The sequence below is a fragment of the Nymphaea colorata genome, chromosome 9 (assembly GCF_008831285.2).
Source record: "Nymphaea colorata isolate Beijing-Zhang1983 chromosome 9, ASM883128v2, whole genome shotgun sequence".
NCBI lineage: Eukaryota > Viridiplantae > Streptophyta > Magnoliopsida > Nymphaeales > Nymphaeaceae > Nymphaea > Nymphaea colorata.
Genome location: NC_045146.1, coordinates 13,749,671 through 13,775,326, shown reverse-complemented (window position 1 = coordinate 13,775,326; position 25,656 = coordinate 13,749,671). Strand labels below are relative to the sequence as shown.

Genomic DNA, 25,656 nt, shown 5'->3' with positions numbered 1-25,656 from the left:
CCCCACTTGTGAATACTCTCCAAATTAGTAACTTGGTTTCAAACCACATATTGTAATAAAATAATAAGTACTTAATACTCTCGTGAGTGGTGACAAATTAAGTTGAGACTTGCTTCAAGAATTTCAACTACATCTCTTCGTATGTGGTCGATCGATCAACATAACTTTCCTGGTCCTTTTTTTTCCTTATTTTGTGATTCTTGAGAGAAATTCATGTCTGTGACGGTGTTATTCCGGTTGTGTAGTTGAAGTTCGATCATCTAGCTTTCCATTGAAAATCACCAGGGTTCCAGTTAAATTGGTATAAATATACTCTCCTCAATTTTTTTTCCCTTAAACATTGTGAGTATCTTTTAAATTTGTCTCAAAGATTGTACCAGATTTATGGAACATTTGTTCTAATGTTTTCTAAATATGCTTGAAGGATTTATGAAACACTCATAAAATGTCTTTACTACCAAACATTCTCGCATTTCCTTAGCAGAATTAAATCTATAGGGCACTTCTTTATTACATTAAATTGAAGATCGGTACAATTGAGCAATATTGCGATTACTTTGTTCGCCAAAACTCCACATGTCGATTAATTTTCGTTGCCAAGTATGTTGTCTCCACTTTCAATGCAGTTTGATTAGTTAGACGGCTTTTCACACGATAGGACACCCTTTTTGGGAATAATGAAAAATGTGTTGGACGTCAAACCAAATATTTTTTCCTGTTCTTATGAAATATCAGCAAGTATCCAACATTAAGTATTAGAAAAATGAAAATAGTTTCGTGCATTTTTCTACAGGCTGCACGGCCTAGAGGCCGAACTTCGAGACGCAATTAATTGAACAATCAAGAACATGAGCGAGTCACAAAGAAATTATATAAAACTAATTAATTTGCAATTAAAAACTCTACAAGTTTTAATTACAAGAACACTTCATGATATCAAATATTCTGCTTTAGCCTATCAATATATCAATCTATCTAAAAGGGACGTAGGCCTCTAAGGGCATAGTGTAGTTAATTGACAAGCCGTTGAAAGTATGTGATCATTAATTTGATTTGTATGAACATTACAAACTCCTTTATAATCTAAAATATGGATGTGCAATATTTTAATTGATGGATTCTGCTCCTAATATTATAATTTCAAGGGGAAGGGATTTGGTCACTTCTAGGTGTCTCCACCTCGGCCTAAAGGCAGATAACTAACCTTTAATTTCATATGTAAAACTTTCAATTTTTTTTTTTTTTTGCAAAAAGTAAACAATTTTTTCATTCTAAAGAGGGAGGGTTGGGTAGGAATCATGCTCCTCCATGGTCCTAGAAGGCGAAGCCACCGGCGAAACTCTCGTCTTAGAAATGGAAAGCGTATAATCGTTGAGAAACATGGCTTTTCTGTGAACAATTGTGAGTAAAATCAAGCCCATGGTCATGGCCAGTGAGATCATGGATATGACCCTCCTGATTGTATGAGCCAAGCCGGAGTGTACCTCCCCTGCGTACTCAGCCGACGACAGTGCAAGCATTGTGACGGGGAAGACATACGCCCACCATGCAGAGTTGAACCTCTTCATCGCTTTCACGAACAGCGTTGGCCTTACAACCTGCAGCAGCAAACCGACGAGGATGCTTGCCTGAGTGCGCAATCTCCGGCGAAATAAATCCGAAGATGAAAAAGTAATAGTTAAGTTAAAACTTACCAGCAAGGTGAAGAGGAAAAGAGAGAGGAAGTGCAGCATCTTGCAGCCGGAGTCGAATTGGCCTGAGACGGATTCCCATGCAACGCACGCCATGCTGGGGGCGGCGATTGATAAGAAGGACGCCGGCCGCAGCTGCGCCGGAAAGGAGGCGTTGCAAGGGAGACGCTGGTATAAAGTCACGAACACCACCACGTAATGGATGATGCCTATGGCGAAGAGGAAGAGGCCGAGTTCCAGCCAGGCGAGACGGGCAGCGGTCTGGGCGGCGACGAAGTTGCCGATGAGGGACAGGTGGGTGGAGGGGTTGGCGACGGTGGAGAGGAAGCGCTTGCCCTTGGTGAACCACTGGCCGTAGAGCTTGAGCTCCAGCAACAGGATGGGCAGAGTGAAGGCGCAGCAGAGGGCCCGGGAGACGAGGGAGTCCAGATGGCCCCAGTTGAAGAACTTGATATCCTCCAAGCTGCTGCCCCTCCAGCGGTCGTATTTGGACGGAAGGACGCACTGGAGGAGCAAGATGGCGGCAATCCATGGGGCGAAGAGGTAGTTGACTCTCCACCGGTCGAGGAACTCGGCCTTGACGATGTGGAAGTAGAAGATGGACTTGAAGAGATAGGTGAGAGAGGAAGAGGAGAGGACGAGAGCGGCCAGCAGCCAGAAGGACTTCTCGATGATGGAGTTGAAGATGGGAGGCCATGGATCGGAGAAGGAGCCGGAGCTGAGGGTCCTCCAGAGGACGGCTTGGCTCGCAAGGGCCATGGAGACACGAAAGAAGTCTGCATGGAACCTTGCCAGGAAGGGGGAGGGGGACTCAGACTCAGATTTCCTGCCCATTTTGTGGGTTGTGGTAAAACATAGGCGGTTGGTGCTATTTATAAACTAAAATTCTCTCTAGACAGAGAGAGAGAGTGTGTGTCACTGCGTAAAATTTCCGTGGTGTATGAATGCGATGTGTGATGTTTGCCCAAAACTGGTTATGTACGCATTGTTTACAAGTCAAAATCATACAATTGGGTTTTAAATGAAGTACAAAGACCTTGGGTGTTAACTTTCTCAGTACCTCGGGAACATCTACCAACCCCATCTCTCTTTCTCTCTTTATATATATATATATATATATATATATATATATATATATATATATATATATAAAATCTTAATTGATCAACTCGAACTGTTCTCCAAATTTTGATTATGGTCTTTTTCAAGACAGATTGAATATGTAAAGGGTTGTTTGGCAATTGGAACAGTTTCTTATTATTCTACAAATTTACCTTAAAGATTGAGATAAACATTGTATTATAATGTTTTATGTCAATATTTTGGATAGATTCATGAAATAATAACAAAACATTACCATTGTCATACCACAAACTAACTTGCTGCTGAATTGGCCAACGAAAAAGAGCCTCTTTATGAGGAGACAGCTAAAGAAGGTTAAAAAAAAGATTACCATTTATGCAAAACATGAATATACCCTTTAAAAAAAAAAAAGAAAAGGTGTGTACCTTTGAACCGAAGAAAACTTGCCCCTCGTCTGTTAATTTAATCGTTGAGAGATGTTCAGGTACTAATATGCTCAAGATCAATTCCTACACTATGAAAAGCACACTGAATAAAATTGAAATGAGACCATCTCATTATCTCTCCTTTTTATTCGTTTTTTGGTACTTCCTTACATCATATGGTAATCCAAACCTAGCTAATTGTCAGCTCTTAATTACCACCCAGTAAGACCACTTAATTTTTCTGTTCCAATGAGGGTAAATTGATTTTAATATAGAGTACTTGGTAGGCCTCTTCAGTCATAGTTCAATTACATATATGACTAGCTTCTCTTTCAACTTGTTGAGAACAAGAAAGGGCAGCAAACTCATTTTAAAGTACTCTTGAGAAGAAGACAAACTCAGTGGAACAGCTAGCGTTGATACTATATATATTTTCAATTCAATTGGTTGCATATCAAGAGTGACATTAATTGGACTTATCAATTTAATTGAAAAATTGTAGCTCAAAAAGCCACGTGTTCAAATTAATTTTAGAAAAAATATTGGGCTTGCCTAGCTGGTGTAGGTTCTTACGCAGCTAGTTGAGGTCACCTACCATCTTAGACTACGACATTGGGTTCTGTCCAGGGATTGTTTGTTCCCCTAAATTAACATAACACTTCAAGGAATAAATAAATAGACAGATCAATAAACAGGACCTTTTCTTTTTTCCTTTTTTGTGTTTAATCACTGCATCGTCGATAGTATTGAATTAATATTGTATCCTGCTTGTCAATTCTGCGGACAATTTGGTCAGTACTTGCCAACTATTACAGATCTTGCATTTCTGATGATACCAACCTTTGGAGTTGACAAGTTCGCAGTCTTTTCCCTTTGAATTGTCATCTGCTGTTGTCAGCATTGAAACGTCTCGGGGACAATCGGCCGATACGTGTCATATATATGACTCCAGCAAAATGATATTTATATAAGTTTTCTGTTTTCATTTTCTCTAACTTTTTAGTTATTTTAAATCAGTCTTTCTATCTTACTGCTCAAATGAGAGATCAAGCTCTTTCCTTTTTCCTTTTGCTCATAACCAAGCGGTGGAATGACCTTATGTTTCATACTTCACATATCTCATTGATACAATAGCATAAGCCCCCCCCTGCAAGTCGAACCGGATCTCAGCCCGCCGGTTTAGCTATAAGCCCTGGGGCTAATCTTTCTATTATGAAAAGGAAACAAAAAAAAAAGATGAGAAACTGTTTCGCCCGGATTCATTGCATGCAGTGTGAATCTTTTCATCGTTCTGTAAAACGATTCCTCTCTTGTGCTACAGCATTGCGGCGTCATGCATGACCTCTGCCGGAAAAACCGCACGGCGATGTTACTTTTCTGAGTTAAAAATTCCAACTGGCCAGAGATGTAAGGGTACTTTCCTCACTCTACCATTAATGTCCGCACAATGTTTTCGTAATATCAGAAACTTCGACGATACGCAGCAACTCAGGATTCTACAATTTCGAGGATTGGTAAAGGCAGCTTCCGTCATGAATAAAAGAAAAAGACAAAGTGCGTTATGGAGTACAGAGAACAGAGTTACAGAGAGCACATAAATGGTGATTTTAAAAGGAAAACAATTGCGAAACAATATCCCTCTGTACTTTCTCTCACGGAAGAATATGAAGTACATGGTGTTAAATGTAGGAACTTTAGGTTCCGCCCAAGTTTGGCCAGCAACTCTGCCAGGAAGAAAGAAAGAAAACTAGAGAGAGAGAGAAAGAAAACTAGAGAGAGAGAGATTTTTGGGGTTTACTTCCAAGGGGCCTCACAGGTTGATGTGTTAGAGAGATATTCCTCAAACTCTGGATATGCTAGGAATATATAGTAGGTTTTTCCCAACCCTAACAACAGTTAAGTGAGTGAAAGATTTTAGGTGAACATTAAAGCTCGTAACTGCAAGTGGGCCCCCTTACAGTTACTAGTGGGTAGGGCTCATGGCCACTATCACTACCCAAAATGGTTCACAAGTTCAATCAAATTCTTGACAGCAACGAGACACGAAAGCTTTGTGGGGACGAACATGGACATATTCTTTTGAAAGTCTAAAGAGAAACAGTAAGACCCAGTAGGTGTCCGTCCTTGACCTGTGTAGGAGAACGGTGTCCATTAACGGAATATTATACATATATGACCTGCCTGTCTAGATGCCCTCTCAAATCAAGCATGATCTTGCGCCCATTTATCTGTCTTCTAAACTGAATGGTCCTAATCAAAGGGACAAAGACATCTAGCAATTAAATAATCTGCTTAAGCATCATGGTCTTAATCAAAGGGGGAGCGGGTCACTGCATTCTAGTTCTTGAGTTTAGGCTTCATATTTTTGTTTATTTTTTTTTTCCAGTTGACCTGTGAAATGGAATTTCCGGAGAGTTTCCAGGAACAAAAAAGAAAGTTATTCTGCCTTCGCCAGTTGGAACGTTTGAGAATAGCAAAAAGTCAATAAAAAAGATCGCCAGAATCTCCTCAATCCCATGTCAGATGATATATATATATATATATATGAGAAAACATAATTTTCAACATTCGGCGGCACTCGATAATATAGGTTTTTCAAGAAATAGAAATGAATTCACAGCTCATTCAAACACCTAAAGTAAAAGGCATAATTCCCTTGAGGAAAGCCTTTTCATAATTACCTTGGCCTCACAAGTCACAACCAAAATACCTGCAACACACATCAAATTTTTATATAGCAGTTTTAGAGCTACATGTGGGCTTGTGTAGGCACCAGCCGGAGTACAAACAGGATTAGTGCAGTTGCCTGCCCAATACAATATAAATTCGTGTCTGCTCGACTTATCTCAGCCAAAAGTAAGTGCCGTCGTCCAATAATATTTTTAAGTCAACCTTATGCCCAACTAGGTGTACAAATTACTAAATTTTAAATGTATCAAATGAACAACATTTCAGCATACTCCATGGTCTCTCTCTCTCTCTCTCTCTCAAGGGCAGTCTCACACTAAGCCTTCGAGGTCTCTCTACGTATTGCAACTTCTTTTTTAATGTATCTGCTGAAATGAAGTGTTGACCAAGCTCTCTTACCAATGGCTTGAACCTGTGGATTTAAATGCGTAGTTGATGAACTCAGCACTAGCTAGGGTCAACTAAGCATATGTGAGCTAAGCTCATGTATGAAGCTAGCTAGTTCGGTACCCAACTGAATTGAATGTGGATCGCATCGACAGAGATCCCTGGACGTTTAGATGCATCAACAGGTAACGCCCATATTGGCGAAACAGACACCACATGTCTGAATCGTGGCAGATCCAAATCCATTTCTGAATTGAGCCTAGGTCACAAACGGAAGCCATATCTGACATGATCCAATAATTTGAAGCTCAACCCACTTTTGAATTTTGTGTTGGGATGGTAGAACCAGTTTTCAAAGAAATCATTAATGAGTCCTTATTTCATGACAGGGCGGAAGACAAATTATTGCATCTCATCCGCATATGAATCTACATCCGGTTCAATGATCCAACTTCATATCTAGATAATTCCAAGTTTGATCTAATTATATGATGAGGGAAAGATATCCGACTGATAAATTACGCGCACAATTTTCTTTCGAGTAATGCAATTTCTCTACTTTATGAGAGCAGACCAACATGATCAAAAATAAAAATGAGTACCCTTCATTCTTATTTTGCATTATTTTTCAGTGTAATTTTGAAGGCCATTTCTTCATGCACGTATACTGATGTTCTAAAAGTAACTTGCGAAGTGGATGGTTCAGAGTCAGATCGAATTCAGGCTACATAAAAATTTAGCAGTTTTGTAACCTCTTTAGGGGAAGAAGGATGAGCAGGAAGGAGTACGCTTTGGGAAAGAAAATACAGTTAGGAGAGTATAGATTTCCAACACATAATTTCAGAATGAGATGTGTCCAATCCTCAGTATGTTTGCCATAAAGCAAAGTGTTATAAAATTAAGCCAAACAGAGAATTGGAGTTTGAGAGAAGGCTTTCCTCCTAATTTCCTTATGATGATGATAAATATATATGAAGACCATTGTATTCCTAGAACATATAGTCCAAGAACGTTATGTTCTTTCGAAAAACTTCGCATAATTGAGGACATTGTTTTTAAATACGACAAGCAAATGCTAGACGTATTAATCACCCCATGTCTGACAGCAAAAATATAGTGTTCTTGAAGCATGTGTAAATTATAGATACATGTATTTATGAAAGCTATAATTTTCTTCCTATGCAACAGCCGATACAGAAACACTTTTTTGTTGTAGCATTTCATTTTAAGATGGCAATTTATAAGACAACTTGTTTCATTAGTGGAAATATTTCATGCTAAAAACTTTCGCCTGGTTAAACGCCCTAGGTAGGCTTTCCCTTCTCCCCCTTCTTAATGAATGAAAAGGAAAGGCTCCTAGGAGCACTAAGTTTGGTAATCGGTTCAAGTAAACTTTATTGAGAAAAAGAAGAGGAGGGCAAACAACTAAGCTCGTCGACATCATGAATTTTTTAACGTAAACTTCAACTTGTGTTCTTCAATAAGTCAACCACGAACAACAACCTGTCAATACTTATGATGTTTGAAATTTAGTGCCTTTTTTTTTCTCCTTCGTCATTTCCTCAAGCTCCAGGTAGTTTCCCACACATTGACTTGCATTGGCATTTAATCGTCTGACTTTGTGAGCAGATTCTTTCATTTTAATATTTAGAGAAATGTTTTTGACATCCCCACTTTTTTACATTTGTTTTATTCTCTTCCACCTAATAAGAAAAATTCATCTTCCGTTTAGTTTTTCTTTTTCTTCTGTTGCATGCAGCGTCATGTTTTATGAGTTTGCTTGCATGTTGAGAGCTTTACAGAGTTTTGAGTTTTCACTCAAGTAGGCGAAGTCATCCAACTCCAGCGTGTGATAGTTACTAGACGAACCGACAACAACGAAAGCAAATGCATCTCGTTACACGTGCATTCTTCACTCTCTCTCTTTCTCATAGCCACTTCTTGCGATCAACAGCTCAACATGAATTAGAAAAAACTTCTGCAGGGTCAGAATATCATGAAAACGATCGCATCACATGATATGTGAAAAAAATGGCAAGCGGTGATTTTGATTTCCAAACAATCTTGCTATAGATTTGAAAGCTTTGAAATTTTCAAGTTAATGCCATGATTAATCATGACATATGTTTGTGGCTTCTGAGAGAAGAGGAACGGAGAGTCACAGTTCCTCTAAAAACTCGAAGAAATCTCATATAATCAACGGGGCAATTCTCATGGTGAATGAACATATTCAGCTTTTGGGGCAAACTATGTATCATGAAAAATCTCCACATTACATGGTGAACCATGAAATGGAAAAAAGGAAAAAGAAGATATCTTTTGATGTTCAAGAAAATCCCCGGATTAATATGTGGTGAAAAAAAGAAATCTCGATGAAGATTTGCTATGCTTTTGAGAGCATTTGAATTTTTTTTTGGCAAAATTCATTAGCAAACCAGGCTCTTTGCTCCGTTTTCTTTATATATATATATATATATATATTCCATTCGTTTCTTTCTATAATTACTGTCCTGATAGATGCTCACGGTGTAACGTTCCCCTTGCACCTCCGGTGTAAAACCCTCGGGCACACTCTAATTTCTTCAGTTCTTGCACCATGCGTGCCCCTGTTGCACAACTCTTCCCTTACGAAACTGTTCACATTTTGAAGTTTTCAATATGCAGAAGATCACTTGTTCCTGCTTTCGTTTTTAAACTCATGAATTCTCGCACTGTACACTGGAGAAAAGGCAGATGGAGTATGAATCCAAATTATACACAAGTTCATACATCGATACGCACAGAATTAGGTGTAAGGTTATAGAAATGCACAAGAATAGGCTTGATGTGAAGAAGGAAGTCGACTGTTATCTCCTTGGCCAACGGTACACCCAAGCACAGGAAACTCAACACCTCAACAGAATTTTTTTTAACTCTTGACTTTACCGCTCTCATCATGCAGTATAGATATATGAAATTCCTTCAGTTACCATCAAATTGTTAACTCAATGTTTTTATATTTAATCTCTCATTGCCAAGAGTCAGTTTCATGTTGGATTAAAGCTAAGCTCCAACACTGTGACCCTGTTGGGAATCCTTCTCTTTTCAAAGTGTCCGCAACTTCAAACTTTTGCATATAAAGAGGAAGATTTGTTATTCTTTCATTTTCCAACTTCATTCTGCACCATCTGACCCTCTTCTGCAGTTCTTCTGTGAAACTATCTCGCGGTCTCTAATCTTCGAATTGACGTAGAACATTTAAACTGCTTTCGTTTTGGCATTCCTTTAATGTGATTTTTTCCTACTCCAAGTTATTCAGGGCGTAGATTTTATCTAGGTTCAAATGGACAGGAGGCAGCCTGTAACGTCTGTTGTATCTGTCGTTGGTGGTGAGATATCTCTGCACTATTTTATGTCAATTCCTGAAGTTGAAGGCAGAATTTCAATCCCTTCCGTCGAAGATGGAAGCTTCAATTCGCGTCTGGTCTGAACGTTTTTCTTCAAGACAACTTGTTGCAAAGTTAGCAGGACCTCATGATTGTAGTGTGAGAAATTTAGAGGCCATGAATATTCTGACACAATAATATGGCTAGTGTTTCTTTTTTAACGTCATTTAATGTTTTACGTTTTTTTTTTGTATTTGAAATTAATAAACTGGCTGAATTTATTGGGAAAACATCTTTTGTTTTAATGAGAAGCTTGGATTAGCAGAGCCAGTGAGGTTATGCAAAGTTATGCATGTCAGCATTGAAACCCCTTCTCTTTGAACTCCAATATGGGTCTTAAATCCAACCCCCAAACCAAGTGGATAGCAGTCTTATTGGCTTGTCAAGGAAAGCTTAACTTCAGGGTGTGCGATTATTATTGATGTTCTTTTAAATACCAAATTGATGTTCCTATCATATCTTAATCGACTGATACTGTTGCTTACTTTTTTGCAGATCACATTGGCATGTTCATTCCAGGACCTTGGATACACAAAGTCGTATCACTGCTGAAAACAAGTTTTGGTCATTGAATAACTGCCGCTGGCTTGGCTTCCTTCCATCCCTCAAATCATATTTTTCTGCCTCTGCATCGTTTCAGTGAGAAGGTTCATATCTACAGTTAAGCAAAGAAACCAGTAGCTAATGATGGCAGTACACATATTTGTTGGTTAATTAGACCAACAGATATGCTGATTTTATGACATATACTGGTCTGTTCTTGCCGGAAAGAGATGATTCTGGTCGCTTTCGCCTGGTTCAGTGACAAAGCTGTCCACATCTATGTCGGTGAGCAAATGTATAGATTTCTGATGGATATTATTAAGCATAATGGCCGGAGTTTTTGTTTTTGACAATCACATAAACGGGCTCCTTTATGCACAATGCGTTACGCTTATTTATAACTGTAAGATTGAAGAATGAATTTCTAGAAATGTAGGTCCCGTACATAGCTTGAAATTCCTTCTGAGCCTTCTCTTATTTAATTCCACAAACACCACAAACTGTCAGGAAGCGTGCAATAGGTCGCTGCTTCCTGAATAGTCCACAAATGCAAGCAGAAAGACAGTACTTGGAAATACCTAGCTTTCCTTTCGAGTCCCACCAACAGCGCTGGAACTTCGCCAGCTATTCCTTGCACGCCTTATGAAGTTCTCTGACTTCTCGTTTATGTTTGTTATGGTCCTCATTGGTGCAGCAGCCTTTCCCTTCTCAGAAACTGGCGCAGGTTTCTCTGCAACGCCTGGCTTCCCTTTCTCCTCTGCTGCAACTGTCGGCAGTGCAGCAGGAGCAGCCGTTGTAGGCGGCGCAACTGGTGGTGGAGCTTTACGTTGAACTTGGGGCACTGTTGGTGGCGCCACTGGAAGCGGAGCCTTTGTTTGAAGAGATGGCCCAGTTGGTGGCGCAGCTGGAGCTGGAAGCTTAGCTTGAACTGCTGGTGCCGTTGGTGGCGCAGCTGGAGGTGGTGCTGCTTTGCCTTGGACTGCCGCTGCTGGCGGTGGCGGCGGGGAAACAGCAGGTGCCGCTATCTTTGCTTTCTCTGTGCCCAACCTGAGGACAGAAGTTGGTGGTCGCCCCGTCTTCTCTGGTGCAGTTGGTGGCCCCGACTGTGCTACGTTCTGCTTCTCAGGTATGGTGGCCTGCCTCGTCGGCAACTTTGTTACAGAAGGAGGGAGGTTAGTATTCCTCTGTTGGTCCTTTGGTATCTGTGGAGACTGTGTCTCAGGCGGCTTGGTAGCCAACTTTTCCTTCTGCGGTGGAGGCACTTCTTTGGGCAGAGTCAGTGCAGCAGCTGCCGCCGTCTTCTGCTGATTATCTTTTGCAGCAGCAGGAGGCGAAGAGCTTATGCTGTCAGAGGGGCTGTGGTGGCCTTCTGCAACATGTGAATTAGCTCCAGAAGTCAGGCGGGGACGGCGGAGATGGATGAGGGAAGGCCTATTGGCGAAGGCATTATAGAGCTTCTCACATACACCAAGGGGATGAGCTGGTGCAGCCTCCTTTTTCTCCATTGATGCACCTGTCTTTCTCTGTCTTTCCCTTTCGTGTTGGATTTTTTCAGTGAAGAGCCTGACTGCACGGTGGTCTCATATATAGGGGGCTCATATTGTTTTGATATGCTGCAGTTTTCTTGCTTTGCTTGCGAGGAAAAGAAAAGGTTGCGTGAAAATGGAGCAGATTTGGTGCGTATTTTTCTTTTGAAAGTGTTCGCTCGACCATGCTTTGGTATCATATTCTCCCCATTTTTTATTTTTTCTACATATTGAAAGCTACAACTATTGTTATTATGATTGCTTGATCATGGCACTTCTAACAGTTCCCTTCCTTGAAAACACAAGGAATAAATTCTCTCAGTTTTTCCTCTATTCATGCTTTTTCGCTAACTGGGGACCCAGACCACCAAGACACTGCGTCACACATCGTGCTGATGAATGCTATGACGGTTTGGCATATTTAAGGCTAACAGATAGATTGTTCATTTCATATGGTCCGTGCTGCTGAGATGCCGATTGCCGACTGCAGCAGATGCCCACTGTCTATCCTTTTAATCTTGCTTTATATGTTCTTATTGCAAAAGCAATTAAAAGAAGAAGTAAAAGAAACGAAATTCAGGTTGTTCTTTGATCAGATTAAAAACCCAAAACGGTTCTGCTGATGCAACCTTACAACATTAGGCACTTTAAATTATATTATTAAATAATTTAAAATACTTTTTAATTATTTTTAAAATAAAAATAGAAAAAATTTCTGGCACAAGACCATCTAGGTGAGTGGGGGAGACTCACTACCTAGCTGAATGCTAAAGCTCCTACTCAACCTCTCATCTCTTAGGACAACTCTCGTTTCTAGATGATTTTACTTGGCAAGAACCTACTAAGTGTTCGAGTTCATGTCCAACCGTCTATTGGGGGGAACACCCTCCTTTGTTTTGTTGATCTCTTGATTTGCATCATCATCATCTAGAACTTTGGGTAATGCAATATTATACAAATATTTTAGTCTTTTTCTTCAAGATTTTTACTTATGTAAAAGCTGTTTTTTGCTTTAGATCGTTTCAGCCTTGACAATAGAATGTGAAGCAATTATGTTTTCCAATTTCAGCCGGAATTCGAGTGAAAATTTTCCAGTTAAATTCTCAATTACTTTCTAGTTGATCTGACACCAAAGTCGGAGAAGGAATTTTATGCAGAGACCTTAATGTGAGCACCTTTAAGTAGAGTCAGCTTGCTTTACAAATATATTATATTCCTCTCTTGCTTAAACCACCGATTGCGCAAAAGTTGAAGATTGAACCATTCATTGCGTCTTGTAAGGACAATAATTTAACTCATGACCCGTTTTTTGCTTTTAAGAGAACCAATGGAAATGGATGGAATAAGATATCGACGATTGGGAAGAACAGAAATTCTAATTTCTACGGAAACTGACAAATGTAAAAAGAAGAAAGTTTCCAAAAAAATTTGGAAGATCTGTTAGAAAGCTGTGAAAATGAAGTGGATGATAATTCAATGAGTTGGAAAAGGAATGACCAACTATTATTGAAGAATAACAAATGTGAAACAATTTTATTTGAATTTATTAAAGATGGCAGTTTAGTCTTTTTTGTTTTACCCAATGCATCGTTTTCGTATCTGATCGATTCGTCAGCCGATGCACTTTGATAATATGGACAGATTTTGATGAAACCTATTCGGCCATTTTAATTGGTCCGATCGAAAACGCCACCTAGAAGGCATTAGCTTCTGTAAGAATAATGAGAAAGAGTGTGATTCTTTTCTTTTAATGGTGCCAGCTTTGTTGCAGTGCGCATTCTAGTCCTGCACTGCTTGCATAGCTTGTATTAATTTTCTTCCAATCTTACAAACAGAGATATTCTTTCAATTCCGTTAGACTAAGTTAAATGCATTTTCTATTTGATTCTTATGGGTGCTATGCTCCTACATGGTAAAATGATAGAATGGTTCGATAGCAAAGGTATATTGTCTCATCACAAGCATCGACATATAAGTCCTCAACCCAGGGAATACGGAGGAATGTGGGATTTGGCTCTTCTTTGAAGAGTGGATGCTTTCTCTCAAGGAAAATCTCCAACAATGGGAAGGCAAAAAAAGTGACCAACAAACGAGCAAGGACCGAGCTAATAGGATCTCCCCAAGGCGTTAGAAGTCGAAACTAGTGCCGGCCAAGAGTTTCAAACTTAAGTTTTGCCTTTGTGATTTTTTACGCACGTATGGATTTATGCATGTAGCGGTCTAATCCTTCGTTTCATTTCTTATCAATAATCGAATCGCGTAGGTGAAAGATGGATGTGAAGAAGTCGAAAATGTCGAAAAATCATAAATCTGATGTCCAAATTTGATTTTATGAAACCCTACAGGGGAAGTCTCTTAATCTTAAAGTTGTAAAATTTGATCTACACTTTGGACTTTTATAATTTTTTTAGTTTATAAATTTAGACATTTTTATGCTTGTGTTATGAAAACACTAAAAGATGCGCATAATACCTGCGGGATAAAGTCTGCTACTACAGAAAGTAGAAAACTAACGAAGTGATTCTTTTTTTTTACACGTTATAGTTTTTGCGAATCGTGCAATATATGCGATTTATATGTATTATTTAGTAGGAAATGAGTTTTTGATCATGTTATTTTAACATGGAAGCAAGTTTCTGAAGTGCTTGGAAAATTGGTACCACATAACGTATAAAAACTCGATGACAGAAAAAAGTTTACAAAGTTTTCGTTGGGAGAGGAAACTTATTCAACGCATCTATATGTTAGGAATAAGTTTGACACGAATATATACATATATGTTATGATATATAAGTTGATCCAATCCCATTAAGGCTCGATCTTCAAGACCCTTTCCTTCTGTAGGATAGGTGTGTGCAAAAGGATCACACACACACACACACACAGAGAGAGAGAGAGAGAGAGAGAGAAACGATCAAATCTTTAGATGTGTCATCACATAGCATCAGAAAGATCTGGTCAAATCAACTCGTCCCTTCTAAATTTAGCAGTTTATTGGCTTACGGCTTAATCTATTCCACATGCAGCTGCACGGGAATGAGCCAAACATTCGTCCGTTACGAACATGAACTCTACTGCTACTGGAGCGAGTGTTCATGTACATGAAATGCGTCGTCACGGCAGGACTGAATCCATAGCTAATCCTGCTCTGCGGGTTGTCTTCCTCCTCTTGATCAACACACTTGGCCGCTCATTTTGGCCCAAAGGCCTTCGTATTTGTCGTGGAGGTTTCGCGGACTTTGCCGTTGGTTGTTTCCGATCGCGCATCGACTTGGATTCTGTCGCCTCTACGTGACCCTTTTCTCTTATCTTTGCTTCCATGACATTATCTGTGAACCCCGAGTCTGAGCCTCTGTCTCGTTTGTCATCGTGCAAGGTAGATTGCTCTCTGAGTGGCCCATTTTTCAGCTGAGTAAGAGAATCTCCTCCCGCATTTTCACACTGATTGTTTGGTGTATCAGCCGGTTGTAAACTAGAGTGTAGGTGATTCTTCTTTGGCTGAACTTCATTAATAGCAGAATTGGTCATGGCCTCCTCATCTTTCAAATGTGACTCACCGTTTTCTTCAACGTGGCTCTCGATGTGTGTTGCTGAATTTGCCATTCCTGCACTCACCAGCGTCATTTGGTCAGCAAGCGCGGCATCCTTGTCACATGACTTCTCTTTCACAGGATGGGAGGCAGAAGAGGCCTCTTCGTGTGATACTAAATATGGCTCATCTTCCATTTCAGAATGCAAATCATTCTGAGACACCATATGAATCCCTTGTCCCACTATTATTTCATTCCCAAGGTCGCCATCACATGTCGCAGCATTCGTGGCTACAACCATTGTGCTTCCTTCACAACGTGCAACGGGCATCAGCTTTGAGTTGCAATGACTAGACTCGTTCCGAATGTGACGCAGCCACCTGAATGCCGAGCCCCGGGAAAATGAATTGAGGAACTTGTGGCAAATACCCATCAAGTTGGATTGCTCGTTCTTGCTTTCCATTTCTAGGAGAAAATGGTACAGGAGAGAAGCTCATATGTCAGAAGAAGAGACATTTAAGATGACTAACAATTCTTCCCCCAAATCACAAACTTAAGATGACCCTGACTCTCGATTCTTTCCCATGAGAGAAGTCACATGCCAATTAAGTAAAAGCTGGAGGAAGTGAGGAATAGCTTGAGGATAAGTCCTTCCTTTCATGACCTCTAAGTTAAGCAAGCACTTGCTTCACAAAGAGTCAATGGCCGCTTTCATGTTTCTTCCCGTGATGGCATGGTTCTGCCGTATGAAAATTGAAGAGCATCAAAATGACAATAAGCCCATATCTTCCAAACAAAAAGCCGCAGAAATTATTATTAGATAAGTGTTAATGAACATATACAACTGACAAAGTTGGAATCCAACTGCTAGAAAGAAACCATTTAACATATACAGTTGAAAGAAAAATACACCTCAGCTTAAGAAGCATACTACCCCTCCTCAAAGCTCAAGACTTACACGAGAACCAGTAACCCTGAAGGTTGATTTTGTGGACCACCGTTGAATTTCTCGAACAAGGAGACCAAGGTATGTGGCGATACTGGAAGCCTTCAATTCGTCCCACGCCTTCACAGAGAAATGATGTTTACTTGCAATTTTCAATAGTTCCACTGCAAATGAATTCACCCTTTAATTCACGCTAGATGAATCTAGGAGCATCATCCCACACGCTTTGACAGGAAGCAAATTTACATTGGCAATCTACATAAGAAGCCAAGCTGACAAGCAGCCTGTCCGTGGTGACCACATGGAACAGCGGCTGCAGATTGGTTAGGGATTTTGTGAGGTTCTCCACATTAAGCTTCAACAGTCGTCAACTCCTTTTGGTTGCATAAAGAAAAATTAATCCTTCCCACTGAAACTTTGTTCTGGATCTGAATCTTTATTGAACATCACAGCCAAATGAAAGCTCAGCCTACGTTAGTCACAACTCTGAACACAAGTCTGCTAAAACAGGGGCAGCTCGCCTCCGTGTTCTTTGACTAACTTTCCACTTCTCAACGAGTACCTTCTTTATGTTAAGACAGCTAGAAACTACAGTAGCAACCCCAGCTGAGGTTATTGATGGGCAGTAAACCATGTGACAAGATTCCAGTACCGAGCAACGTTTCACAAGGTGAGACAAACCAATGTCGGTAACCTTTCGACAATGAGACAACACTATCTCTTTAAGTAATGGGCAACCCTCACCCAATGCAGCCAAAGCCATATCACCTACAGTCTGCATATAATAAATAACTGGTTAGATTTTACATCTCTTAATTTCAAATTAATGCGAATAAAACAATAAACATAGAATCGTCAACATGCACTAGAGAGAGAGAAAGCATGCCTGGCATACACTGATGTCCAAAGATACCAACTCAGGGCAGCCCTTGGCAATTGCGGTAACTCCAATATCCCCAATTTGATGACAACCACTGACATTCAACAACTGAAGTGAGCATCCACGTCCAATAGCAATCAAGGCATCGTCACCAATCCTGCCACATACAATGAGCAGATTAATGTTACATCTGTATTCAATGAGAAATTTGAAATTATTCCTCAAGATTAAAGTTGACTCATAAGAGAAAAACAAAAACAAAAAAAGGGAAAGGCCAAGTCATTAAAAAGCAAAAAGAGGACTATCTGCAGATGTCAAGGGTTCCGATTCAGTAGGCTGAAGTTTGAAGATCATCATACGATCAATTTATTTGCAATTAATTGTTCTCGTCCAAATAAAAGAACTTCACAAGCTCTAGAAAATCAGAGGAATTGATCCGTGTTTATGTTTCCACAAATTTGCCTACATCCTTTTAGTAAGAGCCTATACCAGAATAGAAAGGCACTGGCTGATATAACCTCATGTAAAGGTTGCTACAATTTTTTGAGCTGTCATTTGCAAACTTAGATCAATTGTCATAGGAACAATCCAAATTCTTTACATATTGTGACTCACTATAGTCCACTTCAACGGGAAAATGCATAACAACATGACCTTACCTTTTTAGTTAAAAAAAAAAAGCAAAAAAACCATTTTTGAGAAACTAAAATGCATGCAGAAATGAAGAAGAAATGGTCTACACAATTCATATGCAGTTCTCCATTTAGATGTTCAATATCTAATAACACAAGAAAACTTTTCACCTGTCACAGAATCTGAGGCTAAGATCTCTCAAAAGCTTACAATTCTCACCAATTGCAATGATGCCCTTGTCTCCAATCTGCAGAAAGCAAAATAAATGCAACACCAGAATTAACTCAAACTTTGCCGAAGCAACAAAAATCAATGACATCAAGGATACTAGTAAAGGGACAACTAAGACCTTTTCTCCATATAGTTCCAATTTTATTGATGTCTGAATTTTAATCATCTAGTAGCGAAGCCTGTGCATCATTAGATCGGTCAGATCACGACATCCTTTGATGCATATAACCCCCTATAGATACTACACTAAAAGAGCTGAAAAGCTGGATTGTCTAGGATCAAGTACTTTTTCTTGCAAAACAAAATTGATGTACATGTTCAGACATTTTTATTGTCCAGATTCATGATTGGCCAGGAAGACATGGTTCAGAACCAATTTCATGGTACAAATTAGCTTCTGTAGATTATCCAAAATATGCACATTTTTGTGCCCAGGCATTCCCCCAATCTCGTGAATTTCTGTGAAAATAAGAGCACTAGATGGGCATAGGTGAGCACCCATCCACACTTTTGACTACATAGAAATTTCCAGAGGTAAGAGATGCATAGTTTGCATGCACCAAATTCAGGACTGGTCAAATTCATAGATTCTTTGTGACAAAGAGGTCCCACATCTTTCCACATCCAGGAAAAACATGAACCATTCAACAACATTCAGGAACCAAAATCAGAAATTAAGCTTCATTTTTACCTTAAATCTGAAATTGGGTTTAAGGATAGGAAAGTTCCATTTACCAGTTGATTCTTCTAAACTTGAATATATTTATTTAGACAAACATAAATTTAGTTCAATTTCATGGAAGGAGGAACATGTTGCTGGTTACTTTGTCATATTGGTTGCACTTCTTTTAGTAAGTAAGACCTACAAGAACTAAGTGCCTAAAATCCCAATTTCAAACGACTAGAGAACCCAGTTCCTGACAAACTTAACTTCCAATACTGACATGAAGTTCTACACTCCATAATAGTCACAGCTTGACTAACCCTTTATTTCCTTTATTGTATAGAAAAACTTAGGAAGGCATTCATAATTGCTGCTCGAGTACAGAAGTCAAACTGTCTTCAAAGGCCATCCAACTTCATTTCCAACTAGTCCAACATTCTGTCTACCCTGCAGGAACCATCTCTCAAAAGTAAACATAATATTAAATTGGCTCTCCGGCTTCCATCTGCATATCAAAATATTACAGTTTACTAAATGAACGTTCGTAGTTACTGTTGCTGTGCCAAGTAGTAAGCAGGATAAGTCAATTTCACCTACATAATGCACCCAAAAGTCTTCCTTGGGGGACTCAGGCTAAGATCAGAAGGTTGGAGTACATGTTAACTAATTCTAACACAAAGGCAACTAAATGACCTTAATCTTGATAGCAGTCTTAGGGGGTTAAGAAAAGGATCGGATCTACGATAGAGACAGTTGGCAGTGCATCAAGATGGTAGTATGTAACAAAAGGTTAGTCCCAATTTAATTGTATTCTATCAGGAATGCTTTATTAGTGTAAACCAACAAGACATTGATAGTCAGAAACGAAAAATAAATATTCAATAGAGTGATGCACCAAACACAACCTCATAACAACGTCGAACGTGAAGTTTCTTCAAGTTCTTGCATCCCTGAGCAATGTTGCATATTGCAGCATCCCCTATGCTTGAACAGTCTACCAGCTCTAAAGCTTGCAACAATGAACAACCACGTCCAACTTCAAGAAGTGCATCATCACTGATCCTTTGACAATACATAAGAACAAGTTCTGATAGTCCCCTACAATTTTTTTCATAAGAAATTAGTCGATCCACTGATCCTGAAAGAATCAGGTACATAAGATCATTGATTAGAGAACAAAATATGTTATATGTCATTTCAGGAGAGCTTTATATGCACATGATTAGTACTAAATCAGAAAAAAATGTCATTGAGCATTTTGTTAAGGCTTTGAAATGAACTGTTTCACCTACAAATACAAATGGATGGATCATGCACGAGATCTAAATCTGTAAAGCAAACAATACCCAACTCTGGATCTTAATCCAAATTGTATTGAATGGATTTAATATATATATATATATATATATATATCCTAGTACCTGATCCAGTAAATAAAATAGCTCTACAATCTGTGTAACGTTGCAGGTTGCAGGTGTAGGTCTCTCTCTCTGACAGCATCAAACTAATGAGAGCTAGAGACCAAGCAGTACCATACATTTCCGACAGACTTTCAAAGAACCATAACTGGTTGAAGAAAAAAGGATACCTGCAAGACCTGCCAATAGCTTCAAGTCCAGAAGTTCCTATGTTGTGGCAACCATTTACTTCAAGACGTGTGAGCTCTCTACAGCCAGTGGCGATAGCAGCAAGGCTTTTGTCACTCAAGAAATAGCAATCACTCAAAGTAAGAACATTAAGTTTCTTACACCCACTCCCGATGGCAAAGAGGCTCCTGCAAGACATACTTCTGTTAAACGGAATTAAAAGACCGTGGCACTAAAGTAAATTACACTGATGAAAATGATGAAATATGTGCATGTTTACCCAAAAAGTCCTGACTACCTTTTAGCTCAAAACGACCAGAATACACTAACCTTAGCCCTGCAACTTGCAAGCAATGACCAAAACATAGGTAGACTAAAATACGCCATGAGAAACTTAAATGAGATGAAAATGAAAATCAGAGGCTGATAAAAATCAAAATGAGTAAATTTCAAAAGGTAACTACTTTAAGATATAAGTGGATTCATAAGTGGCAAAAGATGGAGATCAACCACCTACAACCTAACACAAAAGCCAAAGGCCTAAAAACAAAACGTTCACCTAGACGACAGAAAATGCAGCAAGGGTAAATTTAGCCCTTCCACATGATGATATGAAGAAAATGTTGAACTATGAGAAATCCCTTTTAGAAAAGATACGTCAAGTTCCACCTATGGTACAAGTGACACGTAGTAAAGATAGCTCTTTATGTATTGATGACACGAGGGCAAGCCACATTGAATGATCTATATACTCCGAGCTTATAGAAATCCTGATGTATAAGAACCACAAGCTAATATTTTATGTGCTCGAACAATTGTACTACTTCTTGTACATGATGGTGATCTCTCTCAAGAGTTACTCATGAAACTAAAATTAAATTTTCATATGAAGCAATATCAGTATACAAATCCATCAAACTCTGAGAAATCTTTAAAGTTTAAACTGATATCACCACCATACCTGTCAGTGAACTTCTGGAAGCTGTTCAAGGCCAACAAAACCAATGACGAACAGTAGGTACCAACGGCTTGCAAAGTATTATCTGTAACATTTACGCATTGCAGCCTTAAGGACTTCAAGGATGGACATCCTTGGGCTATAGCAACCACACCTTGGTCTCTGATGCCTTCTGAGTCCAAAGAGAGGCTCTCAAGATTGGGACAATGAGAACCGATAATCTCCAATGAGGTATCTGTTATTTTTGCACAAGTTGCAACACCAATACTCTTCAATGACTTCCCAACACCAACAGCTAACTCAATCAAGCCTTTATCGGTTACACCTTCACAAAAGCGCAAGTTCAAATCTTCAAGGTTCTTGCAGAACTGGCCTATAGCAGCAAGGCCATGATCTCCCACATAGCAACCCTGAACATTCGGAAATGAGAAAGGTGTCAAGAAAACCTTGTGAAAAAATTGCAACTTTAGGAAGTAAATAAGAACTTGCTACAACTCATAAGCTTCAAATAGCCAATTTTTAATGAAAAAACTCCATAGTGGCGCTTCAGCACCTTCACCTAATATGACATAGGGAGTTAGCCAACGTGGACGCTAAGCAACAACTACCAGAATATAGATATGATGTGAAGCACCAACAACTACAGCAAAGTAAATGCAAAGTAGCTTAGCATAGTTTAAGAATGCTTCGCAAAAAACAAAATTGTAATAAATCCAGAATTACTCGAGCTACAAACTATGTGCAGTTATAAGTGAGCATGAGAGGGACAACCTGCAGATCCAAAGCTTTTAAGTGTCTGCAATTTCCTGCTATGGAATTCAAACCATCACTTGTCACAGCTGAACACCATATTAAGCTTAACTTTTCAAGTTTGGGGCAGCCTCTTCCAAGAGCTGCCAATCCTGCATCAGATAAACTGCAAAGTTCAAGCTCAGACTCGGATCCACTATTTTCTGCTGTATACCGTAGTTTTGAAGAACCAGGTCCTTTGTTAACATTCCTTCGAGCTATTCTCTGCACATGAAAAAATATGTCAAGCAATATTTTTTGACATATTGTTGGGAAAAGAAATAATGGCAAAAGTCCGAAACATCGCTTATCGATCGGAACAGAGTTTTCCAGTCACATATATGGCGCTCTCTCTTGTTTCAAGTTTATGACAGAGTTTAACTAGTCATGTCATATAGACTTTAACTAGTCATGTCATACAAAACGCAAGACATGGACCATCTGGAAAACAGTTTATTCAAAAGATCTGCAGGTTACTGCACTGATCTACTCGTGAGAGAGGCAGATTAGTAAGGGCATTTAAAAGTTATCCATAATCACCCAACAATCTAATATCCGCAGGCAATTTACCATTCGTAAAGAAACACAGGTTCTTTAAGTTCCGCCCAAAACAGTGGTTCGTATATGACATCATTCCCATGGCTACTGTTAATTGGTTCTAGACAGTCCAATTCAACCGAAGTTTGGTCACAAAAAAACCAAAAGAACAATGCCGTTACAGATTAAACCCAATAACCCTTCACCACAAGTGCCCCAATTACATTCCAAAAATCGGGGCTATCGATCTGCATTGCCAAAGAGGCGGTAAAAGAAGTTCACAATCCGCGAAGAAACTTAACCAAGGCCGGGAATTACCGATCTAAATTGCCGATAACCGGCATAGTCACGAAGACGCTGGCTCCGGAGGGGAAACCCCGTCTGAAATTGGAGGGATACAGGCAGCCTCTCATCGATGAACACATTTCTTAGATCAACGAATCGCTTCACCAGGACGGATGTACAAGCGTCCGGGCTACCCGACGCGCCGATTCGGATCGTGTCGCGCGTGTCGCTCTCGAGCCTGTGCCATCTCTTGCAGACGAGAGAGCACGCATCTCGGTGAGATTTCCGACCGTCTAGATGCCGGAAAATCTCGATGAGAAGCTCATCAGGGATGATGGTGTTGATAAAATCTTGGCCCCGCATTGTCCTCAATGTTCCAAAAAGCAAGAGAGAGAGTTATGGATCTCCTAGGGCTTTTTCTCGCGCGAAATTTGGGAGGGAGGGAGGGAGCAGAACGTCTTTCCCCGAAACTCACCCTAAGACGGGGGAAGAACCAGGTCCCCATTTTATACATGCGAACATTTTCACTTAGTCTGTCAAACTTTAAGACAACTTCAGATAGGTACCTTTTAATTTTTAAATAAGAGAAAATATTTTTCCAAATAGCTGTCAAACATAAACTTATGTTTTATAATTTTTTTCAGTTTTTTTTATTTTCCTTAAGTTAACACTAAAATGTTAGTCTCTTAGCCTAAATGATTTCAGTTTCTTCAATACATTAATCTAAAAAAAATTGCATTCTCATTCGTGTAAAACCCTTAAGGTCTCCCTCCATCCTTTCTTATGGTAAATTTTCAATACACAGAAAAACACGTGGAAGCATACCCAGTAATGAACATATAAATTAAGGCATTTCAACTGCGACGATGAAACACACTTAGCACCATCTAACAGAAACCCTATTCTATTTTAGCTTCACTTATTTTGAATCACACCTATCCACAATGGCACTCAAATGTTAAAGGCTATATAAAAACTAAAATTTTGTTTGGAGTCCATAGGAAAAAAGTAATGGCCTTCTAGTTCTCTCAAATTCGACTATGATTCCAAAGGATGGGGAAATCTTAATCCATGAATCTAAAACACGCTTTCTCCTCCATTTTTTATTTGTATGTCAATTTATGCGTTTGGATATGTTTAAAAAATCTACCATCAAAATTGGTAGGGCAGCGTATATTGTAAAATTATGCCTCTATATTATAGATGGTAAATTCAATTGGTTTCTGGTAAGGGAGGGGTTGCCTCACCGCCCGGTCAAAGTCAAAGGTCACCAACTTCTTTTTCTCATGCCATCATCGTGACACATTTGATCGTATTAAGTTGTAATTCCATTGATGAGAATATACTGACAAACCATATAAATGACTGTCGAGACTAAACTATGTATAAGAATAGCCCGGCATTATTTGGGGGCATCTGGTAACCGGAATACCATGTTAGTGTTTCATGATTTTTTTTTTTTAAAGATTAAAGTATATTTAAAGAATGCACTTGTCCTAATTTTGGAGACAGACAAGATTTATAAAACACTATAGTGTTTCTATTAGCAAATGCCTCCTAAAGATACACTTAACGCAAATCATGTTTTAGTATTGGACTGCCTACAACCACTAAAATGTTCGTACATAAAACGACTAGAATGCCCTTACTGATTAAATGGAATACCAACCACTAAAATGTTCGCTTATTTTGAAAGAAATATATTTTAAGGGGTAAACGGGTCAGATCTTGGCAATACCACGTCCAATTTAATTTGATTTAGCCCAAATTAATTTAAAGTCAGTAAAAAAAATATCATTTACACCCAAATCGTAATATAATTAGCCCATAACTTAGTTTTGCACATTACCCACTTTGATTCTAATGCAACCATTGAATTCTAATCCGAATATTCATAAAGATCCCCAAAATGATAAGTACCTCTGCCCGACCAGTTATGCTACATCCTTTAAGAGATTGCAAACAAAAATTTCACAATCATAAAAGATCGAGAAATGGTTTTATTTTTTATCGAAATACCAATTCCAATACAATTTTGCATTTTACGGAGATTTGGCATGTTAAAGTTCAATTGCTAATAACTCAAATGAAGGATTTTGTTTGGAAACCAAAGAGTTTCTAATAGGGTGTTGATTTGAAACTCAGTGTATCCAATGCCAGATTTAATTGTTTGGATAGTCTCTAATCAGATTTGGATCCAGAATCAGAGTGAGGTGTGCAAAATACATACCGGATTCAAACTTTCACCAGCGGACAGAGAACATATTTGGCAAGAAAAATGCGACAAGCAAAATTTTATTCAAATGGTATCCGATTCAGATTTTCTTATAAAATCCAACTCATTGGATTCTGGTGTTCTAGACTAAAATTTGAATGTCATATGGAGTAACGCCCAAATCATTGAGGCATAGGATGCTTTTTGGCTGTTCTTGTCAACGAATGCCAATTAAGAGCTTGCTTTAATTTATTAAATTCCGTCCTCTTGAGTTTAACACTTCTCGGGCTTTCATGTACAAAAAAGAATATACGTTTTTCAAGGAAAATGATTCAATCAAACGGGCCCAAAAATCAGATTTTGTACCAAAAGAATATGCATTTCCCAAGGAAAATGATTCCATCAAACGGGCCGAAAAATCAGATTTTGTACCAAAAGAATATATGTTTTCCAAGGAAAATGATTCCATCAAACGGGCCGAAAAATCAGATTTGCCTAAAGTTTTTGTAATCATAGACAAAAACATAACACCAATCTTTCTTCAAAGAAACAAAAGGCAAAGTTGCAAACGGGCCCACCCTTTACCTAAAATTTGAAATACGGCTTCAAGTTTTTGTACATTTCACAACAGATC

The 25,656-nt window shown here is 39.0% G+C and overlaps 3 protein-coding genes across 4 annotated transcripts; all 3 read right to left on the bottom strand.

The window, feature by feature from the left end:
* Positions 1 to 881: 881 nt before the first annotated feature.
* LOC116261244 (S-type anion channel SLAH1-like) lies at positions 882 to 2,512 on the bottom strand. The gene is made up of 2 exons (XM_031639917.2): positions 1,695 to 2,512; positions 882 to 1,598 (listed from the first exon to the last, which is right to left on the bottom strand). The coding sequence occupies exons 1-2, from the start codon at positions 2,448 to 2,450 to the stop codon at positions 1,272 to 1,274; spliced, it is 1,083 nt and encodes a 360-aa protein (XP_031495777.1). The 5' UTR covers positions 2,451 to 2,512; the 3' UTR covers positions 882 to 1,271.
* Positions 2,513 to 10,820: 8,308 nt separating this feature from the next.
* On the bottom strand, positions 10,821 to 11,747 carry LOC116260598 (lysine-rich arabinogalactan protein 19-like). Its single transcript, XM_031639050.1, has one exon. It carries the CDS (start codon positions 11,745 to 11,747, stop codon positions 10,821 to 10,823), a length of 927 nt encoding a protein of 308 aa, XP_031494910.1.
* Positions 11,748 to 14,569: 2,822 nt separating this feature from the next.
* LOC116260464 (F-box/LRR-repeat protein 4) lies at positions 14,570 to 23,272 on the bottom strand. 2 transcript variants are annotated; one of them, XR_004174107.2, is made up of 9 exons: positions 22,841 to 23,272; positions 21,968 to 22,210; positions 21,200 to 21,606; positions 20,241 to 20,426; positions 19,558 to 19,750; positions 17,928 to 18,004; positions 17,131 to 17,281; positions 16,257 to 17,019; positions 14,570 to 16,037 (listed from the first exon to the last, which is right to left on the bottom strand). XR_004174107.2 is itself a non-coding variant. In XM_031638830.2 (8 exons), exons 1-8 carry the CDS (start codon positions 23,168 to 23,170, stop codon positions 16,723 to 16,725), a joined length of 1,884 nt encoding a protein of 627 aa, XP_031494690.1. In that variant the 5' UTR covers positions 23,171 to 23,272; the 3' UTR covers positions 16,084 to 16,722. The 2 variants fall into 2 exon arrangements, 1 of the variants encoding a protein (XP_031494690.1); XM_031638830.2 differs by lacking the exon at positions 14,570 to 16,037 and having other exon boundaries at positions 16,084 to 17,019.
* Between the last annotated feature and the right edge of the window lie 2,384 nt (positions 23,273 to 25,656).

Bases quoted from the DNA above. Each gene is read 5' to 3' on its own strand.
- LOC116261244 (XM_031639917.2), bottom strand. From the start codon at position 2,450: ATGGCCCTTGCGAGCCAAGCCGTCCTCTGGAGGACCCTCAGCTCCGGC. The intron at 1,599-1,694 runs GTAAGTTTTAAC...TTGCTGCTGCAG, and splicing joins TTTTCCTCTTCACCTTGCTG to GTTGTAAGGCCAACGCTGTT.
- LOC116260598 (XM_031639050.1), bottom strand. From the start codon at position 11,747: ATGGAGAAAAAGGAGGCTGCACCAGCTCATCCCCTTGGTGTATGTGAG.
- LOC116260464 (XM_031638830.2), bottom strand. From the start codon at position 23,170: ATGCGGGGCCAAGATTTTATCAACACCATCATCCCTGATGAGCTTCTC. The intron at 19,751-20,240 runs GTATCCTTTTTT...AAAAAATTGTAG, and splicing joins GCTATTGGCAGGTCTTGCAG to GGGACTATCAGAACTTGTTC. The intron at 17,282-17,927 runs GTGAAAAGTTTT...TGTATGTGGCAG, and splicing joins AGCCTCAGATTCTGTGACAG to GATTGGTGACGATGCCTTGA.